We start from the raw sequence: 19006 nt of genomic DNA on the forward strand, positions 1-19006 counted from the left end.
CACAGCACCATCATCAGGCAGAGGAGCTCATTCAGCGGCAGACTGCTGTGCCAGTCCTGCCACACGGACAGATTCAGGAAGTCTTTTGTCCCTCAGGCCATCAGACTGTTCAACTCTTCCCATCTCAGTAAGAAATAATGCTGTGACACATCTGTTTGACCTTTTATTGCTTTCTTTTGCACTACCAACACTGTTTACACTGCTTACTTCTTTGCACAACCTACACTGTTCACATTGTGTACTGTTTACATCTGTGCTACCTCCTCACTACTGCACTACTACATTTACTCCTCCGTCATATTCTCTGAGACTGGATGCTGTACTTGCACACAAATTTTATTTTTATTTTTAGTTAGTAGCTTTTATTGATTAGTCTATTTTTCTTTTATTTACTTAACCCTATTTTTGTGTGTCTGGTGCGATGTGTGTGTCTTGTCTAATGTGTAAGCAGCTGGATGCCTTGAATTTCCCTCTGGGATCAATAAAGTATCTATCTATCTATCTATCTATCTATCTACTCGGTTTCCTCCTCGCTCCAAAAGTGTGGTGCTGTGCTGCCGCGTCTGGATTTCCCCATGCTTGTTTACCTCTGCTTCTGTGGTGTCCGGTGGGTTGCGCACACCGCATATAAGAAGTTGCCGTACTCAAAAGACCAAGATTCCTTGCGGATAGGACATGCGCAGAAAACAAAATAATGTTCCTTTCTATGGCCATATTCCGATGCGCGTTTATATGACCTGATATTTGGGTTACAAAAGGAGTAGCCCAGGGGTCATATTCAGGTTTTTAAAAACCAGAATATGAGCATATTCCGGTATTTGCGGGTGTTTACATGCCTGTGCTCAACCGGGTTATTGCTTTTATCATATACCTATAAATGATACGCCAATATGATTGGATACAACACGAAAGAATAAATAGCAATACACCCTTTTCGCGGACGGGTAATATTTTTCATACCACCCGAGTAATCAGCCAATCCGGACAGCAGAGCGGCGCCACGACGAAGAGGTGCGGTCAGAGGAACTGTGAAATACTCGTGAGTCACTATTAATAATTTCTTACATGTCCAACCTCGTAGGTTGATCATTAAAGTTAAATTCATTAGTTCTAAAAGCCATCATAATTATTTATAGGAAAACATTCTATTTTTTTTCTACTAAGGTTTGAACTTTGTTAACACAGGAGAGAAAAGTGAGAAAATGTTAATGCCTGTTTGAGAAAAGTGCATAAAATGTGTAGTGAGGGGTTTTACAGCCTTAAAACATCTATAATAATTGTAAAAAATAGCACTGATTACTTCGCAGATTTCGCCTATCACGGGTTATTTTTAGAACGTAACTCCCTTTCGCTGCCTCGCAGTTTTGTGGATTTTTTTAGTGCAATTTTCAATTTTGCATGCTTCTTCTTTTTTTTTTAACAGTTCATTGTGTTCTGCGTCCTTATCAGGCGGGCCGGTCGGCATCACCCCGATTGCTCTCACTGCCTCCGATGCGCTTACTGAGTCTGTGGGCTCGGTAAGCGTCGCAGCAGGCCACTCACACACCCCCCCCCCCCCCCCCCGCTTTGCTGAGCTGCATCCAACTCCAGCACCAGGTCCAGAGACTACGCTCGCTGTTTTGATGCGCAGCGCCCACTGCATGGTCTCGGTAACCGTGGCCGCAAAGCTCCGTGGCCATGAGTTGGTGTAAGGTTTTCTTCAGGGTGTATGAGGTCTGTCCATAAAGTAATGGACCTTCTTATTTTAGGACGCACAGCAAAAAAAAAAAAAAAAACACCTCCGTGTTGGAAACCATTCAGAAGATTCAGACAGCTTTCGATGGCTTTCAGTCGAGTGAGTATCCGAGAAATTGTGTAACAGCTGGACATGCCCCAACATGTCCTGTGAGACTTCCAACACAGAGGTGTTTTTTTGCTGCGCGTCCTGAGCTGCTTCGTGCCGACGCGCGAAATCCTCCACACGTCTTTCATTACAAAATCTCCTGTAACAGTGGAATGTGCCGCAAAAGTGCTATGTCCAGCTCTCCTGCCATTTCTGTGGTAGTCACATGATGTCCCGGATCAACACAGCGTTCAGTTTAGAAATGATCTGGTCGATCCAGTCTGTCGATGGCCGCTCGGTGCGGCGCGCGCCCTCCGCCGCTGTGGGCCGTCTTTAAAAAGGTTTTAACAGTCCATAATCCGCGTGACGCCGACGGAATCTTCACCGATATCCAACTGAATCTATCGAATGGTTTCCAACTGCCTGTCTCTAACAGTTTCTGAAAAAAATTTCATGGAGCAAAGCGGCAGTCGCTTAGCAAGTTCTCAGACAAAAGAAATCCGACGGGAGGGGTGGACCAGTGCTCACTCAAAGTCTGCCCACAGGCGAATGACGCAACCGACAGGCGTGGAAAAACTCACGCATGCGCACGAAGGTTCAAGCTTGGCTGATGCAATCACACGTGATTCAAATCCATATAGTTTTTGAAAAAAAAATAAAAAGGTCAGTTACTTTATGGACAGACCTCGTATAAAGCCATATTCATTGGTGAACAACTTAATAACTGATAATATTCCGATTATGAAAGGGTTATTGGCTGTATGTAAATGTAGTCAATGATGTTTAGGACACACAAGTACACTGAGTACCAGTTATGTGCACCCTGCGTCATATTTACAAAACAAACAAGGTGCGAGGTGCGGGAAAAAAAAAAAAACCTGTCCAAAAATAAATAAATAAATAAAACCGGGGGGGGGGGGGGGGGGGGGTTGTCCTGACAGGGGAGTTCGTGGTTACGTTACGGCAGAGCGTCTCCCCCATCTCACCTCTCGCGTTAGGTGAGTAACGCTGCACAGCGCAGTTTGTGCAGGGGGAGGGGGGAATCATTCAATGTTTGGACAAGGAGGTGGTCGAAACGGAGTAAGACATAATCATGGATAGGAAATGATCAAAGCCATCAGGTGCCCAATTTCGAAAGAAAAAGAAAGAAGAAAAGGAGAAACGAGCAAAGGAAAAAGGTATGTATGGATTTACGTATTCCCGCAGCTTCACAGTGCTTTAAACAGTGTTTAATAGCGAAGCAAAGACTGCAGCGAAACGAGACGAGTCATTGGATAAATGCTGGGCTTTGTCCCGCCCATCGGACGCTCAGCGTGTCTGGGGGTCTATGGGGCAGTGGGCTGGCCTCGGCTGGCCCGGACGCTCAGCTTCTGCATGATGATTGGATGATCTATCTGAGGCTGAATCCCTTTTTGATTGACAGCGAAATGAGCGAATGAGCGAATCAGCGATCTTTCGGTGTAAACATCCGTGGGAGCATTTTCATTCTTTTCTGAGTTGAACCGGAGACTTTCCTAACCCTCTTAGCAGCATTTTCTTTGTTAAAAGCGACTAGCGACAAATCGAGCTTCTATTTCTGGTGTGTTTTTTTGTAGCTGCTTGTGTTTGGAGACTGACTTCTATCACTCTTTCTGACTTCTATCGCAGTTTCTGTCCCTACCGAGCAGCGGGTGCTGCTGAGCTCCTTCACCGTCACAAAGCACTCACAGGCGGACACACTTCACACTAGCCTCGCGCCAGTCCCAGCTAGCGAGCTAGCTAGGTAGCAAGCTGCGCATAATGGCAGACAATTTTAATGTGGACCGGATTTTGGCGAAGCCATTTGATAGTCTTCCTTACGAAGAAGCCATAGCTGCTGTCATGGCTTCAGCTCTCAATGGTTTGCAGGCCAAAGTTAAAGCAACAGCCCCCAGTGCAATGTTTGTGCATTGCTATGCACACAGACTGAATCCGGTTCTGTCTCAGGGGGCTAAATGCTTATCTGAGTGCAGAATATTTTTTGCATCACTCTCTGGGTTTGCCACATTTTTCTCAAAATCCACAAAGAGGATGTCTTTTCTTGAGTCTGCAGGCTGCTCAAGGTTGCCCAGAAATGCTCCTACTCGATGGAATTTCACATCACGGATAGTGAGCACTGTGACAAACAATTATGATGCCTCCTGCAAACTTTTGAATATAGACTGTTTTCCTCTTACTTCTTTTGCACTTCTTGTTATTTATGACAAATTATTGTGGTTTGCCATTTTTGCTTTTAAAGAGTGTTAACTTCTTCACTTGTTGCTTCCTGTTACTTATGATACACAATAGTGTTTATTTCTTCTTATGTGTACAGTAATGGGTATAGAATTTACCTCTGTCGTTAGTTAATTTATTTATGATACATGATTGCGCGTTACCATTTTTGCCACTTTAATGTATAGGGATTTTTTGTACATTTTTTGTCAATTCATGGTATTCTGTAATATACAGATTGTTTAACTTCTTTTGTTATTTATATGGTGCGACTTTAATGGAGGTATAAGTCTTGTTCATTATGGTGTATGGTACTCTATGATAATGCAAAGTGCACTCTGTTGGTAAAACTGAATAACGTGCAATATTTTGACCATCGGGTGGTGCTGTAGTGCAGTTGTGCTTTCTTAAATACCTGTATCTACCTAGTTGTAATGTGAAGTCACTGAGTCTTTTGTTTTTTTATGTTCAAAAACTTTATTGAAGTAATTATTGTTTATCTTTGTGTTATTGCAGTAGTCATTAAAACCGCAAGTTTGTTCTTGAAAATAGCTGTTGTAAGTTAATTTGTGGGATTGTGGGTGTTCTGGACAAAGTTAGTGTTTTCATGGGTGGTGGGGCGGAGGTGGTGGCCACGTTAGTGTGCGCGGGGGGGGGGGGGGGGGGGCACGCAGGGGGTTTCGCCCGGGGAGTAAATCACTCTAGGACCGCCACTGGCATCATGGATCGTTTTCCATTTCCATTTAACACCAGGACCGGATATTCAAAAAGGACACACGGTTCTCGGGGTAAGTGAAAAAGGAGTTTAAGACATGACTGCCATTTTTCTCCATTCTCCTTCCTCCTTCCTTCCTTTCATGTTCATCCCTTTTTGCTCCCTCTCATTCCCTCTGCACCATCTCTCACACCATGAAAGTCTCTCTCTCTCCACCCATCACACCTCTGGCCTTGTCGCTCCCTTTCAGTTTCAATATCCTTCCACTCTTTTTCTCTGAGCAATTTCATTCCCTCCTTGCTTTCTCTCTTCCTCACAACCATGTGGAGTCAGAGGTGTAAATCAGAGCCTCTGCGTGCCGGGCTTCGTGACAAGCCTGCTGCGTCATTAGTCAGTCTGCTCACACACACGCACACACCGTCAGTGTGCAGATCTCACAGGCTGGTTTTCCTGTCATTCGGAAGCCACAGAGTGGAACAGTGGATGGCCGCCGCTCACCAGCACAGAGCGCGAAAAAGGGCAGAAACTATAATTTAGCCAATTTATTGGATTTTAAAAAAAATATCTCTTCAAAGATTAGACGGAACTTTACTTATCCCTTGGGAAGACTCCCTAAGCGAAATTGAAGTTCCAGTAGCATTGTATAGCAGCACACAGGGTACGAAGCACACAAAGCATCAAAAGTGAAAAAAGAAAAACAATTTGCAAATATAAATATCAATACACAATATAAATGCCAGACATACTGATCTATACTGGTTTACTGGCTACTACTGTTCCTCTCCTTCCCGTCCTCTGTCTTTCTGTTACTCCTCCTCCCCCTGAGTGAGAAGTTGTACAGTCTGATGGCCTGAGGGACAAAGGAGTTTTTCTGTCTGTTGGTCCTGCACTTGGGAAGGAGCAGTCTGTGGCTGAAGAGACGCTTCTGGTTGGTGATGACAGTGTGCGGAGGATGACTGGCATCGTCCATAATGTCCTGCAATTTTGAAGATACGGTTAAGGATATACGTTTGCATACACCTGGTGTTGTGCCGCATTCACACCGGATGCCACGTGAGCGACGGTGGCGAGAGGTTGCCATGTAATCCTTATGGAAGTACGCGTTGTGGTGCCACAAAAGTCCAAGCCACACAATGGACACGAATCGTCCATGAAGATAGTTTTATTAACTACACAGATGTATAATAAAACAAATGGTGATTGGTTTATAGCACAATTATGACAGAGTTGGAGCTGAGAGCGAGGAACTGCAGCAGCAGCCAGTTTTTTAAAAATTGTTTACATGTGCGTGCGCGAACGGGACAGGAGGTCCTCAAACTGGGTACTGGAGAGGCAGAGGTACCGCTGAAAGCGGGCGTCATCCAGACGCAGCTCCTGCATCAAATGATGAAACTCCCCGAATTGGGAACATCTCATGAGGATGTTGTGAACCCAGGGATGGCGCCGCTGGCGACGTCTGTCAGCTTACAAATAGAGCACAGCAACTTGCTCCGTGTGATCAAGGTCCGCCATGTTGACTTGACGGCGAGTGGAATGGAAGCTCCTCCTATTTGATGACGCATTGGGGAACACACCAGGCGAGGGTGGCGTGTCCATCGCCAGGTGAGGGACGCGAATTTGTGGTGTCACGTAGCGTCCGGTGTGAACGCGGCATTAAAACGTTCCACTCAAACTTTTCATGTTTTAACATGACATTTTTTAAATTATAACAAGATATGTACACTGACACTGTTAATTTAACAGTCAGTGTTAATTTTACACTGCTGAGTTTACTGTGTAAATGCATCCATATATGATGACTGTCAAAAATATTGTTAATATTTAAGCAGAAAAACTACAATTACAGTTATAAACTTAATTAATATGAACAAAATTAACATTTTAGCTCCATAAATAAACCCAGTATTTTGGACTTCATGTTTCAGGTCTATGTAAAAACCTATGGGTGAATACAGTCTATGGTTTCCCGTCATAGTGACTTACTGACCAGTCAACGTAGTGGTGGAGATGGAGCAAATTCAGCCCAGTCTCACGTTTTTTTTCATGCTCCTGTCACGAAAAGCGCTTGATTTTCGTGACATGGTTTTTCTTATTTTGCTATTTATCTTCCCCTTCTCCGAACTTGAACCATAGCGTTAGTGTCTACACTCCTCTAACCCTAACACCCCCAGACCTCTCCCCATCACCCCACATTTCGTGCCCCATCACAAAATTAATTTGTTCCCCCGTCACAAAAAGCACCACATTTCTGTACCTCCAGCACAAACCCACAGATTGATGTCGTTTTCATAACCCAGTATCATGAACTGCCGTGAGACTGGGTTGAGCAAATTACATATATTCTTGGATTCTGTATGACAAGTTGATAAATTTGCTATACTTTTTAACAGGATTGGAATCATTCCTTGTTTAACCCCCAGTTGACCAGATTGGAACCCCACAAATATGAGGTCTATTAGAAAAGAAAACAACCTTTTTATTTTTTCAAAAACTATATGGATTTGAATCACGTGTGATTGCATCAGACAAGCTTGAACCCTCGTGTGCATGCGTGAGTTTTTTCACGCCTGTCGGTTGCGTCATTCACCTGTGGGCAGGCTTTGAGTGAGCACTGGTCCACCCCCCCCCTCGTCGGAATTCCTTTGTCTGACTTCTTCCTGAGAGACTGGCGCTTTGCTTGATCAAAATTTTTTCTGAAACTGTAAGGTACATCCAAGTGGACACCATTCGAGAAATTCAAACGGTTTTCGGTGAAACTTTTAACGGCTGATGAGAGATTAAGGAGTGTTACTATCACTTTAAGGACAGCCCACGGTGCCGGACGGCGCGCCACGCACCGAGCCGCCGTCATCAGCCTGTTTTGACATTCCACTGTTAAAGGAGATTTTGTAATGAAAGGCATGCGGATAGATTCGCGCGTCGCCACCCAGCAGCTCATCGCGCAGTGCCACAGCAAAACACCTCCGTTGGAAGCTTTACAGGACAAGTTTGAACATGCCCAGCTGTTAAACAATTTCTCGGATACTCACTTGACTGAAAGCCATCGAAAACCGCCTGAATCTTACGAATGGTTATCAACACGGAGGTGTTTTTCTGTGGCGCCGCGCCATGAGTGGCTGGGTGCCGACGCGCGAATCTGTCTGCACGTCTTTCATTACAAAATCTCCTTTAACAGTGGAATGTCCGGATAAACTGCTGATCCCGACCTCTTCTGAAACTTCTCTGTTATCTCACGATGTCCTGGGTCAACAGAGGCTTAAATTTGGAAGTTTTCAGCTCAAAACAGGCTGACAACGGCGGCTCGAGGAGCGGTGCGCCGTCCGGCTCCGTGGGCTGTCCTTAAAGCAACAGTAACACTCCATAATCTCTCATCAGCCGTTAAAATTTTCACCAAAAACCGTCTGAATTTCTCGAATGGTGTCCACTTGGATGTGCCTTACAGTTTCAGAAAAAATTTTGATCAAGCAAAGTGCCAGTCTCTCAGGAAGAAGTCAGACAAAGGAATTCCGATGTGGGGGGTGGACCAGTGCTCACTCAAAGCCTGCCCACAGGCGAATGACGCAACCGACAGGCGTGAAAAAACTCACGCATGCGCACGAGGTTTCAAGCTTGTCTGACGTAATCGCACGTGATTCAAATCCACATAGTTTTTAAAAAAAAATAAAAAGGTCATTTTTTTTTCTAATAGACCTCATATCCACCACTTTGAAGAGGAACACTCTTTAGTATCTTGCTAGGAACCCAGATTTATTCTGCTCCTGTTTGGATTAACACAGATTGTCTCTCGATATACTATCACTGATAAGTGAGACCCTTCGGCTGCTCCCTTGTTTTGCACTTGGGGTCACCACAGCAAATCTGAGGTGGATCTGAATGTGGAATTGGCACAGGTTTTAGGCCGGATGCTCGTCCTGAAGCAACTCCAAATTATATGATGAAATGTGGCAGAAGTGGACTTTGAACCAGGAACCTTCCGCACTGAAACCAAGTGCACTAACTTACTGGATAATAAAAAAAAACTCTCCTAATACCCAAATATCTTTAGTGTGTGTTCTGTCTCCAAATACTATCTTTATTTGTCCAACAGCAATATCAAAGGACTGTTCTCATGAATGTTCTCAAAGCAGTGTTTAGCAACTAGTGAAGGATTTCAATTTGTATTTATAGTAGATCTGTTCAGTATTGGCTAGTAACAGTAATCTCCCATTGTCACTTACTGCTGAGTGTGCGCAACGTCTAATTTGTAATCACAAGTTTGTGTCTGTTAGTTTCTTCAGCTTGTTGCACCTCAAATCAGAAATGTAAATGCATTTTTTTAAATGGGATTCTGCTTAGAACAGCAAGTCTAAAAGGTCTAAGTTGATAAGGTATATGTGACGATTTACGTAGAAAAACAGATTGTGTAGTTTTGACTTGCTTGTAAAAAGACTGTACCCTTCCAAAAATAAAGAAATGTAGAATACTGGGGTGATGATGAACTTGTATCTTTCTGACAACTAAATTCTACAGTGTGTGACAATGTTTGTATATTTTTATTATTATTATTATTATTATTGCAATTATATTTTATTCTGTCTGCAGCTCAGAGTTGATATTAGGAAGAACACATTTTACTTATGTGGCAGACAGAAAAAGAGAATGACAAGCCAATCTCCAGACTGCAGTGAAGAACCACTTCGAGATGTGTTGATAGATGCTGGTGGTGACAGGAAAATGTTCATGATAACAAAAACATGTTGCATTGTTGCAGCAGTACATAATGATGGCACCACAGCAGGGCAAAGTAAAACAGAAAATAGAGTATGTGCAAGGACTTGGAAAATGGAATTTTTACAAGCAGAAATTCAAGTTTTTTATACAAGCGGCAATTCATAAGTCCAGTGGATTTATTTCCATGTTTGTACCAGAACTGCAGACTGCTGTACGGTCACATTAGGCTGACTAGACTGACTAGTCGTGTAACTCTTTGTACCAGGATGCTGGAAATCTCCAGTGCCGTGACTTATCCACCAGTCAGCTGTAAACAATGGAATCTGAATGATACTGAGAAAAGCAATGAAACAGCTGAGGGTGGGTAAAGCTGCACAAATCTGTGTTATTGGGGCAGAACGTCATGATCATGTGGAATATGTGCAAGGAATTGGAAGCTGGAGTTTTTTACAAGTGGAAATTTGAGTTTTGTTTTGTTTTTTTTTACATGCAGCAATTCACAAGTCCAGTGCATTTATTTCCATGTTTGTACCAGAACTGCAATATGGGCAAGATTTTAGAGTGTAAAATGGACAAAACGTTGGTAGTGGAAAATTTCAAATTCCTTACTTGCAGCTTGGTGCAGCAGAACTTCCTTCTGATTGTCAATAATTACACCAGTGAAACAATTAAAACCACCATTCTGAATCATAAGCACCAAAACATGCTATGATTGGCACAGTTATCAATCTTGTTAAATAGACTGAACATTGGCAAAATACATGTGTCCTGGGTCTTCCCCGGGGCCTCCTCCCGATGGGACGTGCACAGTTATCAATCTTGTTAAATAGATTGAACATTGGCAAAATATAATGCACATTAAATATTTTTCAAGACCATACAGCTCTATGTATTACCTTAAACCACTACTTAATGTATGAGCAACCATATGCTGTCACGGAGCACGTGATTAGAGAGCCTGCAGGGCCTACTATTAATGTGAGTGTGGAATCCATGAGTTTAGTGAGGAAACTAAGGCAGGAAAACCATTATGGTGATACTGGTTTATGTGCCAGGATGGGAAATTTTTCATATCAAGACTGTTGCCTGTTTTCATCAATGAACCCATAAAGGGTATAGAGGACCATGATATGCAAATTACTATTACTATTACTATTTCACATAATAGCCAGTCTGCTCTGTATAAACCTAATCCCATCAGAAGCTAAGCAAAGTGGGTCCTGGTTAGTATTTGGATGGGAGACCTCTGCAGAAGACCACAGCTGTGTGTTTCTCCAGGTAAAACTGGAGTTGCGTCAGGAAGGGCAGCCGATGTAAACTTGTGCCAAGTCTAAATGGAGATATGTGCTGGATCTGCTGTGGTAACCTAGTTCAAAATAGAAGCAGCCGAAAGGCGAATAACAACTATTTTGGATGATACTATAACTGGGGATGTCCCACTAGCAAATTCTGTAATGCATTTAAAAATTCCACTTTTCCACATGGACCTTCAGTCCATGTGTCTGTTACATAACGGCCCATGATTTGGGTTCTCAGGACACAGGATTACTATGTGTCCCTAAGGTTAAAAAGAAATCAGCAGGCCACAGAGCTTTCTTTTAGCATGTGCCTGTTCTGTGAAACAATCTGCCTGCTGAGATAAAATGGCCAGATTCTCTGGAGTCAATCAATTCTAGATTAAAGATTTATCTCTTTTCCCTTTCATATGGCTGGAATATGGCTTGTGCATTATTAAACCAACCAAACCATTTTTCCTCTCCTTTTAAACTGTGTTATTAGCAATTGAGCAGGTTTCGGCCTCATTATACTCTATCTAAATTCTGGGTCTGTTAGTGAAGAAAAGGGCTATCTGCTGGTGACCACATTATTACCATCTATGCTTCTCTGTTAGTTTACTGCTAGGAATTAGTGCCCTATGTGCTGTCAGTTCCAACTGATTGTGTTCTCTCTCTCTCTCTCTCTCTCTCTCTCTCTCTCTCTCTCTCTCTCTCTCTCTCTCTCTCTCTCTCTCTCTCTCTCTCTCTCTCTCTCTCTCTCTCTCTCTCTCTCTCTCTCTGAGGTGCTGCGGCTGCAACTGAGGCCCAAGTTCTACATCACCTGCTGGACCCTCACTGAAGGCTCAGAAATACACAAACAGACACTGGCTGAGACACTTAAAACAACCTAAAATTCCACTTTTACTTGACTGTGAACCCGTCTTTGTTTGGCATGGTTGATGTTTGATGACTGTTTGTGTGTACTTTGTTTATTTAGTCTCTGTTATTGTTAAAATGGTGTAAGTAGTGGGTTGGGGGAGGTGATGGTCTAGCGGTTAAGCGTTAGACTTCAGACCAGAGGATCCTCGATTAAAAAACCCAGCCAGACCGGAAAATTGCTAAGGACTAAGAGCATTCCTCCATGAATGGGTGAATGCAAGGCATCATTGTAAAGCGCTTTGAGCTTCTGATGCAAACGGGAAAGCGCTGTATAAATGCAGTCCATTTCCCATTTACCTCTCTGAGTCTGGTATGCTTGAGGTTTCTTCCTCAAAATATACTAGAGGGAGTTTTTGGTGCTTGCTCAGAGGCATTACTGAGGTTAGACCTTACCAATGTGAAGCGCCTTGAAATGACTTTTGTTGTGATTTGGCACTATATAGGTAAATTGAATTGAACTGAATTATGTTAAAGTAACTTAGTGATTCGGTCAGGCATGTGTATCTGTGTGCAATAAAGGGCCAAGAGTTTGCAGTTTATCTCCCAACTGATCGCAATTTTCTGATGAGTACCTGCCCTTAACTAAAAGTGGTGCCCATCAGCAAAATATCCTGCAGAGGTGGCTGGGGAGTGATAATATCAGGATACTCATGACAACTCTGAAGGAGTTATAACCTTCAGAGGCTGTAATTGGAGAAACGGCACAAAACATCCTTTGCCTGCTGCCTCACAATTACAATTTCATTGTAGAGTGGAAAAGAAAAATGACACTGGGCCTCAATAAAAAACATTTTTGTAAATTAAATTAAATTTCTCTTTTTTTTTATGACAGGCTTGAGCAAGTGGGGGCAGGGGTGGTGTCCAAGCGGTTAGTGTGCTTGGTTTCAGTGTGGAAGGTTCTCGGTTCAAACCCCACCCCTGCCACATTTCTCCATGTAAGGTGGAGTTGCGTCAGGAAGTGCATCCGGTGTAAAACTTGCGCCACATCAACATGCAGACCCACCCACTCTGGATCTGCTGTGGCAGCCGCAAGTGAAAACAATGAAGCAGCCGAAGGGTCTTACTTACTTTACAGGCTTGATCAAGTGTTTCACGCCAGATGCATCAAATGCTCAAAAATCCAGAGAACTACATAAATTATGTGCGCAAACCTGCTAACCTCCACCTCTGTGTAAATAGCATGCATAAGTGAGAGTGAATTACAACAAGTTAATCAACAAAAATGCCAAATAAGGCTACATGCCCCACCGATACATGTCAGAGGTCCCCATTTGTTGAGATCGGCAATAGTGGAAAGGATTTTTTTAAAGAAGAACTATGGTGACATTCTCCATCAGAGGAAAACAAAAGAAAGTCTACAAGTCTTAATGGAATAAAAAGTGGACTCAAGTGATTTGGCAAGGTCAGATAATGGGACAAAATAATAAGTGGTTTTAATGTCATTTTACCCAAAGGATGGACTTTGCTACTTAAATAAAGGTAAAAGTTTGACATTAAATTGCATTTAAAAACCTCTTCTCTGATCAAGCTTCACTGTCTGTCATAGAAGAGGGTCAAGGATAAGTCTTCATTGTGGATGGGTTATTATGTGCTATAAGTGTTTTTGCAGTGTGAGTTCATATTATTTTGTGGTTCAGTGGGGGTCGATCAGCATAGATCAGACCACCCACCATAGATCGGACTATGATGGGTGGATGGTCCATAGCCCATCCACCCACATGTCTGAGGAGGTCGGTGGGGTTTAATGTTTCATGCACTGGACTTGACCTCCCATCAATTATTACCAAATTTCAGGACTGATTAAGAAATATCTCATACATAGGGTGTCTCAAAAAATGTACCCAAAAGTATTTTGACAGCACAGAAAAAACAATCAATATTACCAGACATTTTCTGCATGACCATGTAATTTTTCTCCCCAATACACAGTTTTTAGTTCAGTCTTTCCTTTTTGATGTTTTAACCCTTTATCTTTTACACCACATGATCAATGTAACCTCCTTGTCTGAAGTTTCCTTAACAACAAATCATCTGTCTCCAGTTTTCCGGAAAACCACCTAGTAAATTCAAGTCTCCTTGCCATTTGCTGAGGAGTTAGTTCGCTCTGAGACTGAATTTTATATGGAAAGAGATGCAAGTCAGCCCTTAAGATGGGTTGCACAGAACTCTGCAATTTTTGTTCTCTGAATTATGGTCAACTGCTGCATTTTTCCTGGACTTTAATGTCTTGCAGAATAAACTTTAGGGTTCCTGAAATGAGAAAAAACACCATTATATATATATATATACACACACACACACACACACACACACACACACACACACACACACACACACACACACACACACACACACACACACACACACACACACACACACACACTTGTGGGACCCCATATTTCATAGAGCAGACATGGCTGAGGTGGGATCACCTGTGATCCACCAAATTTTAGTGAGACTGCTAAGGCAGTGAAAGCAGTGATGGGGGAACAAAGTCACATGGACATGCGGTGTGGAGGAAGCCCTACTTCAGAAGAATTTGTGAGCAGGTCTGCTTACAGAGGGATTTTAGCAATGTATTCCTCAAAATCTGCACCTCCTTCCACCGTAGTAACAGCAGGTGACTATACGGTCCTGATACATGACTGCTGTACGGTCACATTAGGCTGACTAGACTGACTAGTCGTGTAACTCTTTGTACCACAATGCTGGAAATCTCCAATGCCATGACTTATCCACCAGTCATCTGTAGACAATGGAATGTGAATGATATTGTGAAAGCGAGGGTGGGTAAAGCTGCACAGGTCTGTGTTATTGGGGCAGAACTTCATGATCATGTAGAATATGTACAAGGACTTGGACATTGGCGTTTTTTTACATATGGAAATTTGACTTTTTTTTTTTTTTTTTTTTTACAAGCAGCAATTCATAAGTCCAGTGCATTTATTTCCATGTTTGTACCAGAACTGCAATATGGGCAAAATGGACAAAACGTTGGCAGTGGAAAATTTCAAACTCGTTACTTGCAGCTTGGTGCAGCAGAACTTCCTTCTGATTGTCAATAATTACACCAATGAAATAGTTAAAACCACCGTTCTGAATCATAATCACCAATACAAGCTATGATTTGCACAGTTATCCATCCATCCATCCATTTTCTTCAGCTTTATCCGGAGTCAGGTTGTGGGGGCAGCAGCTCAAGCAAAGCTGCCCAGACCTCCCGATCCACACACACCTTCTCCAGCTCCTCCAGGGGAACCCCGAGGCGTTCCCAAGCCAGCCGAGAGATGTAGTCCCTCCAGCGTGTCCTGGGTCTTCCCCGGGGCCTCCTCCCGATGGGACGTGCACAGTTATCAATCTTGTTAAATAGATTGAACATTGGCAAAATATAATGCACATTAAATATTTTTCAAGACCATACAGCTCTATGTATTACCTTAAACCACTACTTAGTGTATGAGCAACAATATGTTGCCACGGAGCAGGTGATTAGAGAGCCTGCAGGGCCTACTATTAATGTAGCACTTTGAGATTTCTTTGAAATGTAAGGTGCAATACAAATAAAATGTATTATTATTATTATTATTATTATTATTATTAATGTGAGTGTGGAATCCATGAGTTTAGTGAGGAAACTAAGGCAGGAAAACCATTATGGTGATACTGGTTTATGTGCCAGGATGGGACATTTTTCATATCAAGGCTATTGCCTGTTTTCATCAGTGAACCCATAAAGGGTATAGAGGATCATGACATGCAAATTTAGTCCCCATTACTATTTCACATAATAGCCAGTCTGCTCTGTGTAAACCTAATCCCATCAGAAGCTAAGCAAAGTGGGTCTTGGTTAGTATTTGGATGCGAGACCTCTTCAGAAGACTACGGGCTGTGTGTGTTTCTTTGGGTAAAACTGGAGTTGCGTCAGGAAGGGCATCCAGTGTAAAGTTGTGCCAAATCCTAATGGAGTTATGTGCTGGATCTGCTGTGGTAACCCCGTTCAAAATGGAAGCAGACCTGGTCCATGAACCATTGATCAAAACCCAGCTGTGAAATGCTCGCCGTACACACTGTGTGATCAGCCTGCTTTGTGAAACACCCTGAGAATATGCATCAACCTCAATAAGTTGCTAGATATCATCGACCAGCTATGAAAAATGGCAGCTTGAGTGGCATCTTCCTTTTGAATTCTGATGTTTGTCAGACATGTGTTCTGGCTCCTGCTCTGCTCAAGAGTTGTATGGACTGGATCTTGGGTAGGGTTGTCACATTCTGTGATGCACCCTCACTGACCACTTTGTTAAGTGCACCTGTTCCATTACTCAATCATATGGCAGAAACTCAATGCATGTAGGCATCTAGACGTGGTGAAGATGACTTGCTGAAGTCAAACCAAGCATTAGAATAGGGATGAAAGGAGATTTAAGTGACTTTGAACGTGGCATGGTTGTTGGTGCCAGATGTGTTGGTCTGAACATTTCAGAAGATTTTCACACACAACCATGTCTAGGGTTTACAGAGAATGGTCCAAAAAAGAGAAGATATCCAGTGAGCGGCAGTTGTGTGGACAAAAATGCTTGGTTGATGTCAGAGGTCAGAGGAGAAGAGGCAAATAGGTTGAATGAGGAACTGCGTGATGCTGTCGTGTCAATATGGACCAACATCTCTGAGGACCGTTTCCAACACCTTATTGAATCTATGCCATGAAGAATTACACAAGGAAGTTCTGCAGGAAAAAGGGGGTCCAACCTGGTACTCGCGAGGTGTATCTAATAAAGTGGCCGTGAAGTGTAAAACAAGATTAGATTAGAGAGAACTTTATTCATCCCTTGGGAAGACCCCCTCAGGGAAATTGAGGTTCCAGCAGCACTGTATTGCAGCATACAGGGTAAGAAGCACACGGAGTATGAAAAGTGACAGGTTTACTGGCTACTACTGTTCCTCTCATTACCGACCTCTGTCTTCCTGTTACTCCTCCTCGTGGCACTTAAGAAGCTGAATGTCTGGGTTTGAGAGATTATCCTAAATGAAAACTAAGATTCAGGCTTTCAGTGACCTCCTGGATTCAGGCATCAGACGTGTATCTATTTGCGGGCAAAGTGTTAAACTTGCTGAGAGATTCACTTGTCTTGGCAGTGACATGCATTCGTTTGGACTTCAACGTTTGAGATCAAGAGATCTCTGGGAAGAGTTTATGGAGGAGGATGCTGAACAGAGATGATGCCAATCTCTTTGCAGGACAATGGTGCTCCAAGTCTTCAGCGTCCTGGTGCTTCTAGTCGACCAGTATATAGATGAGACTTGTACACTAACCAGGTATTGACTGGATGCCTTTAGTACAGGGTCTCTCTGGAGGAACCTTGGTACTGTTCGATATTGCTTTAAATATTTGGTCACTGAGAGAAACTCAGCTGAGGCATGTCACCTACATTATGAGGGAATATCAGGTGCACTGTGGACAGACTCCACTCTCCTCTGAGCATGTTTGACCCAACATAAAGCTGCTTCAGTCAGGAGAACTTGAGCATTTGGGAAATGGCAAGGTCCCTACGTACCATCTGGCTGTGGGACAAGCATCTGGCTGCTTTAGGGAGGCCGGGATGGACTGTGGTCTGCACTAATGTGCAGCACAAGCGAGCACTCCCAGATCTGACCTGACCGTACAACATGCAAACAAGAACAGATTCTCTGACTCACACACCGATTCATACAGGTCCGTGTTCTTCAGCTTCAGACTAAATTGGAAATAAAGTTGTGATGAAAGAGGGAAGAAGCATCCAAGAGTGCATCACATGTGTTTATGTGTGTGAAGGTACCTCTGCAGGCCTCGAGCTGGACTGTGAGAACTTTACGAATCTCTGACACCCATATATTTTTCACATCCATGGAAGAAGCCTGAGGAAGGAAACACACACACACACGTTAAGTAACATGTACAAAAACCTCTTCACACTCGCTCACACAGCCTGTTTCACAGGCAGGCACTGTGGTGCAATGCTGCCCCCTAGAGGATCACAGCAGGAAAGAAAAGAAAAAATCAGCACTTCCCAAGAGGATTTTTTTTTTCTTTTGTTTTGGACAAACAAAGATTTAACTGGTTACTCTCCTGTCTCAATTAAATCGTAACTGATGAAAAATGCACTCAAGATATTTCTGTGTTTTTTCATCATGTTTTGAATCCAATAGCTCCTTAATAGTTGCACATTTATTATGCAAAAAAACAAAACAAACAAACAAAAAAAAACAATTGCAAGCATTATAAAAATTGTATATGCACAGTTTGCAGTCATTCACGTGCCATGAAAGTATTGATGGTTTTCTTTTTCAGACAAATGTTGAATGATTGTGAGGATAAAAACAGATGTGTCTCATTTGACATACCTGGACAATGTAGACCTCCTCTCGACCGTTGTACCACACTTCAAACTTCTTGCTGTCACCTTTAACGTTCTCCGTAATCCCAACAGCGCTCATCTGGACAGATGCAGACAAATAAAACAAAAATGACTACACATACACACACACACACACACACACACACACACACACACACACACACACACACACACATATATATATATATATATATATATATATATATATATATATATATATATATATATCAAAAGTATTTGGCCCCTTGGTATTCCACACATTTTAATTCCATGCAATAAAAATGCTAATTAATTATTTAAAAATCATACAATGTGATTTTCTGGATTTTTTTTTTTTAAGATTCCGTCTCTCACAGTTGAAGTGTACCTAAGATAAAAAATTTCAGACCTCTTCATTCTTTGTAGGTGGGAAAACCTGCAAAACTAACAGGGGGTCAAATACGTATTTTCCCCACTGTAAAAGCCAAGATGATAGGTTGCATAAGTAATGGGCTTTGGTATAATGTGTAAATAATCAGTTTTACTGCCAGTTTTCTTCAGACAAGTCAGGGGATGGGTACATGAACATTTCCAAAACAATTCAGGGGATGGATACATGAACATTTACAAAACAAGTCAGGGGATGGATACATGAACATTTCCAAAACAATTCAGGGGATGGATACATGAACATTTCCAAAACAAGTCACCGGTTGGATACATGAACATTTCCAAAACATTTCAGGAGATGGATACTTGAACATTTCCAAAACAAGTCAGGGGATGAATACATGAACATTTCCAAAACAAGTTAGGGGATGGATATATGAACATTTCCAAGTCACTGAATATGTCTTGGACTTTATTTACAACAATTACAAAGAAATTGCAGTATGGCACTCTGTGTGGAGTAGATAGTTCTCAAAAAACTGAGTTACTGTGCAAGAAGGAGAAAAGTGAG

The 19006-nt window shown here is 42.5% G+C and overlaps 1 protein-coding gene across 9 annotated transcripts in view; it reads right to left on the bottom strand.

The window, feature by feature from the left end:
• mcf2l2 (MCF.2 cell line derived transforming sequence-like 2) overlaps positions 1-19006 on the bottom strand; it is a 373245-nt gene that overhangs the window by 122747 nt on the left and 231492 nt on the right. For all 9 annotated transcript variants that reach the window (XM_034180353.1, XM_034180346.1, XM_034180350.1 and 6 more), the window contains exons 24-25: positions 18053-18145; positions 17488-17566 (exon numbers count right to left, since the gene is read on the bottom strand). In XM_034180353.1, coding sequence (XP_034036244.1) covers positions 17488-17566; positions 18053-18145 — 172 coding nt within the window. The remainder of the gene's footprint in view (positions 1-17487; positions 17567-18052; positions 18146-19006) is intronic.

Source organism: Thalassophryne amazonica, chromosome 10 (assembly GCF_902500255.1).
Source record: "Thalassophryne amazonica chromosome 10, fThaAma1.1, whole genome shotgun sequence".
NCBI lineage: Eukaryota > Metazoa > Chordata > Actinopteri > Batrachoidiformes > Batrachoididae > Thalassophryne > Thalassophryne amazonica.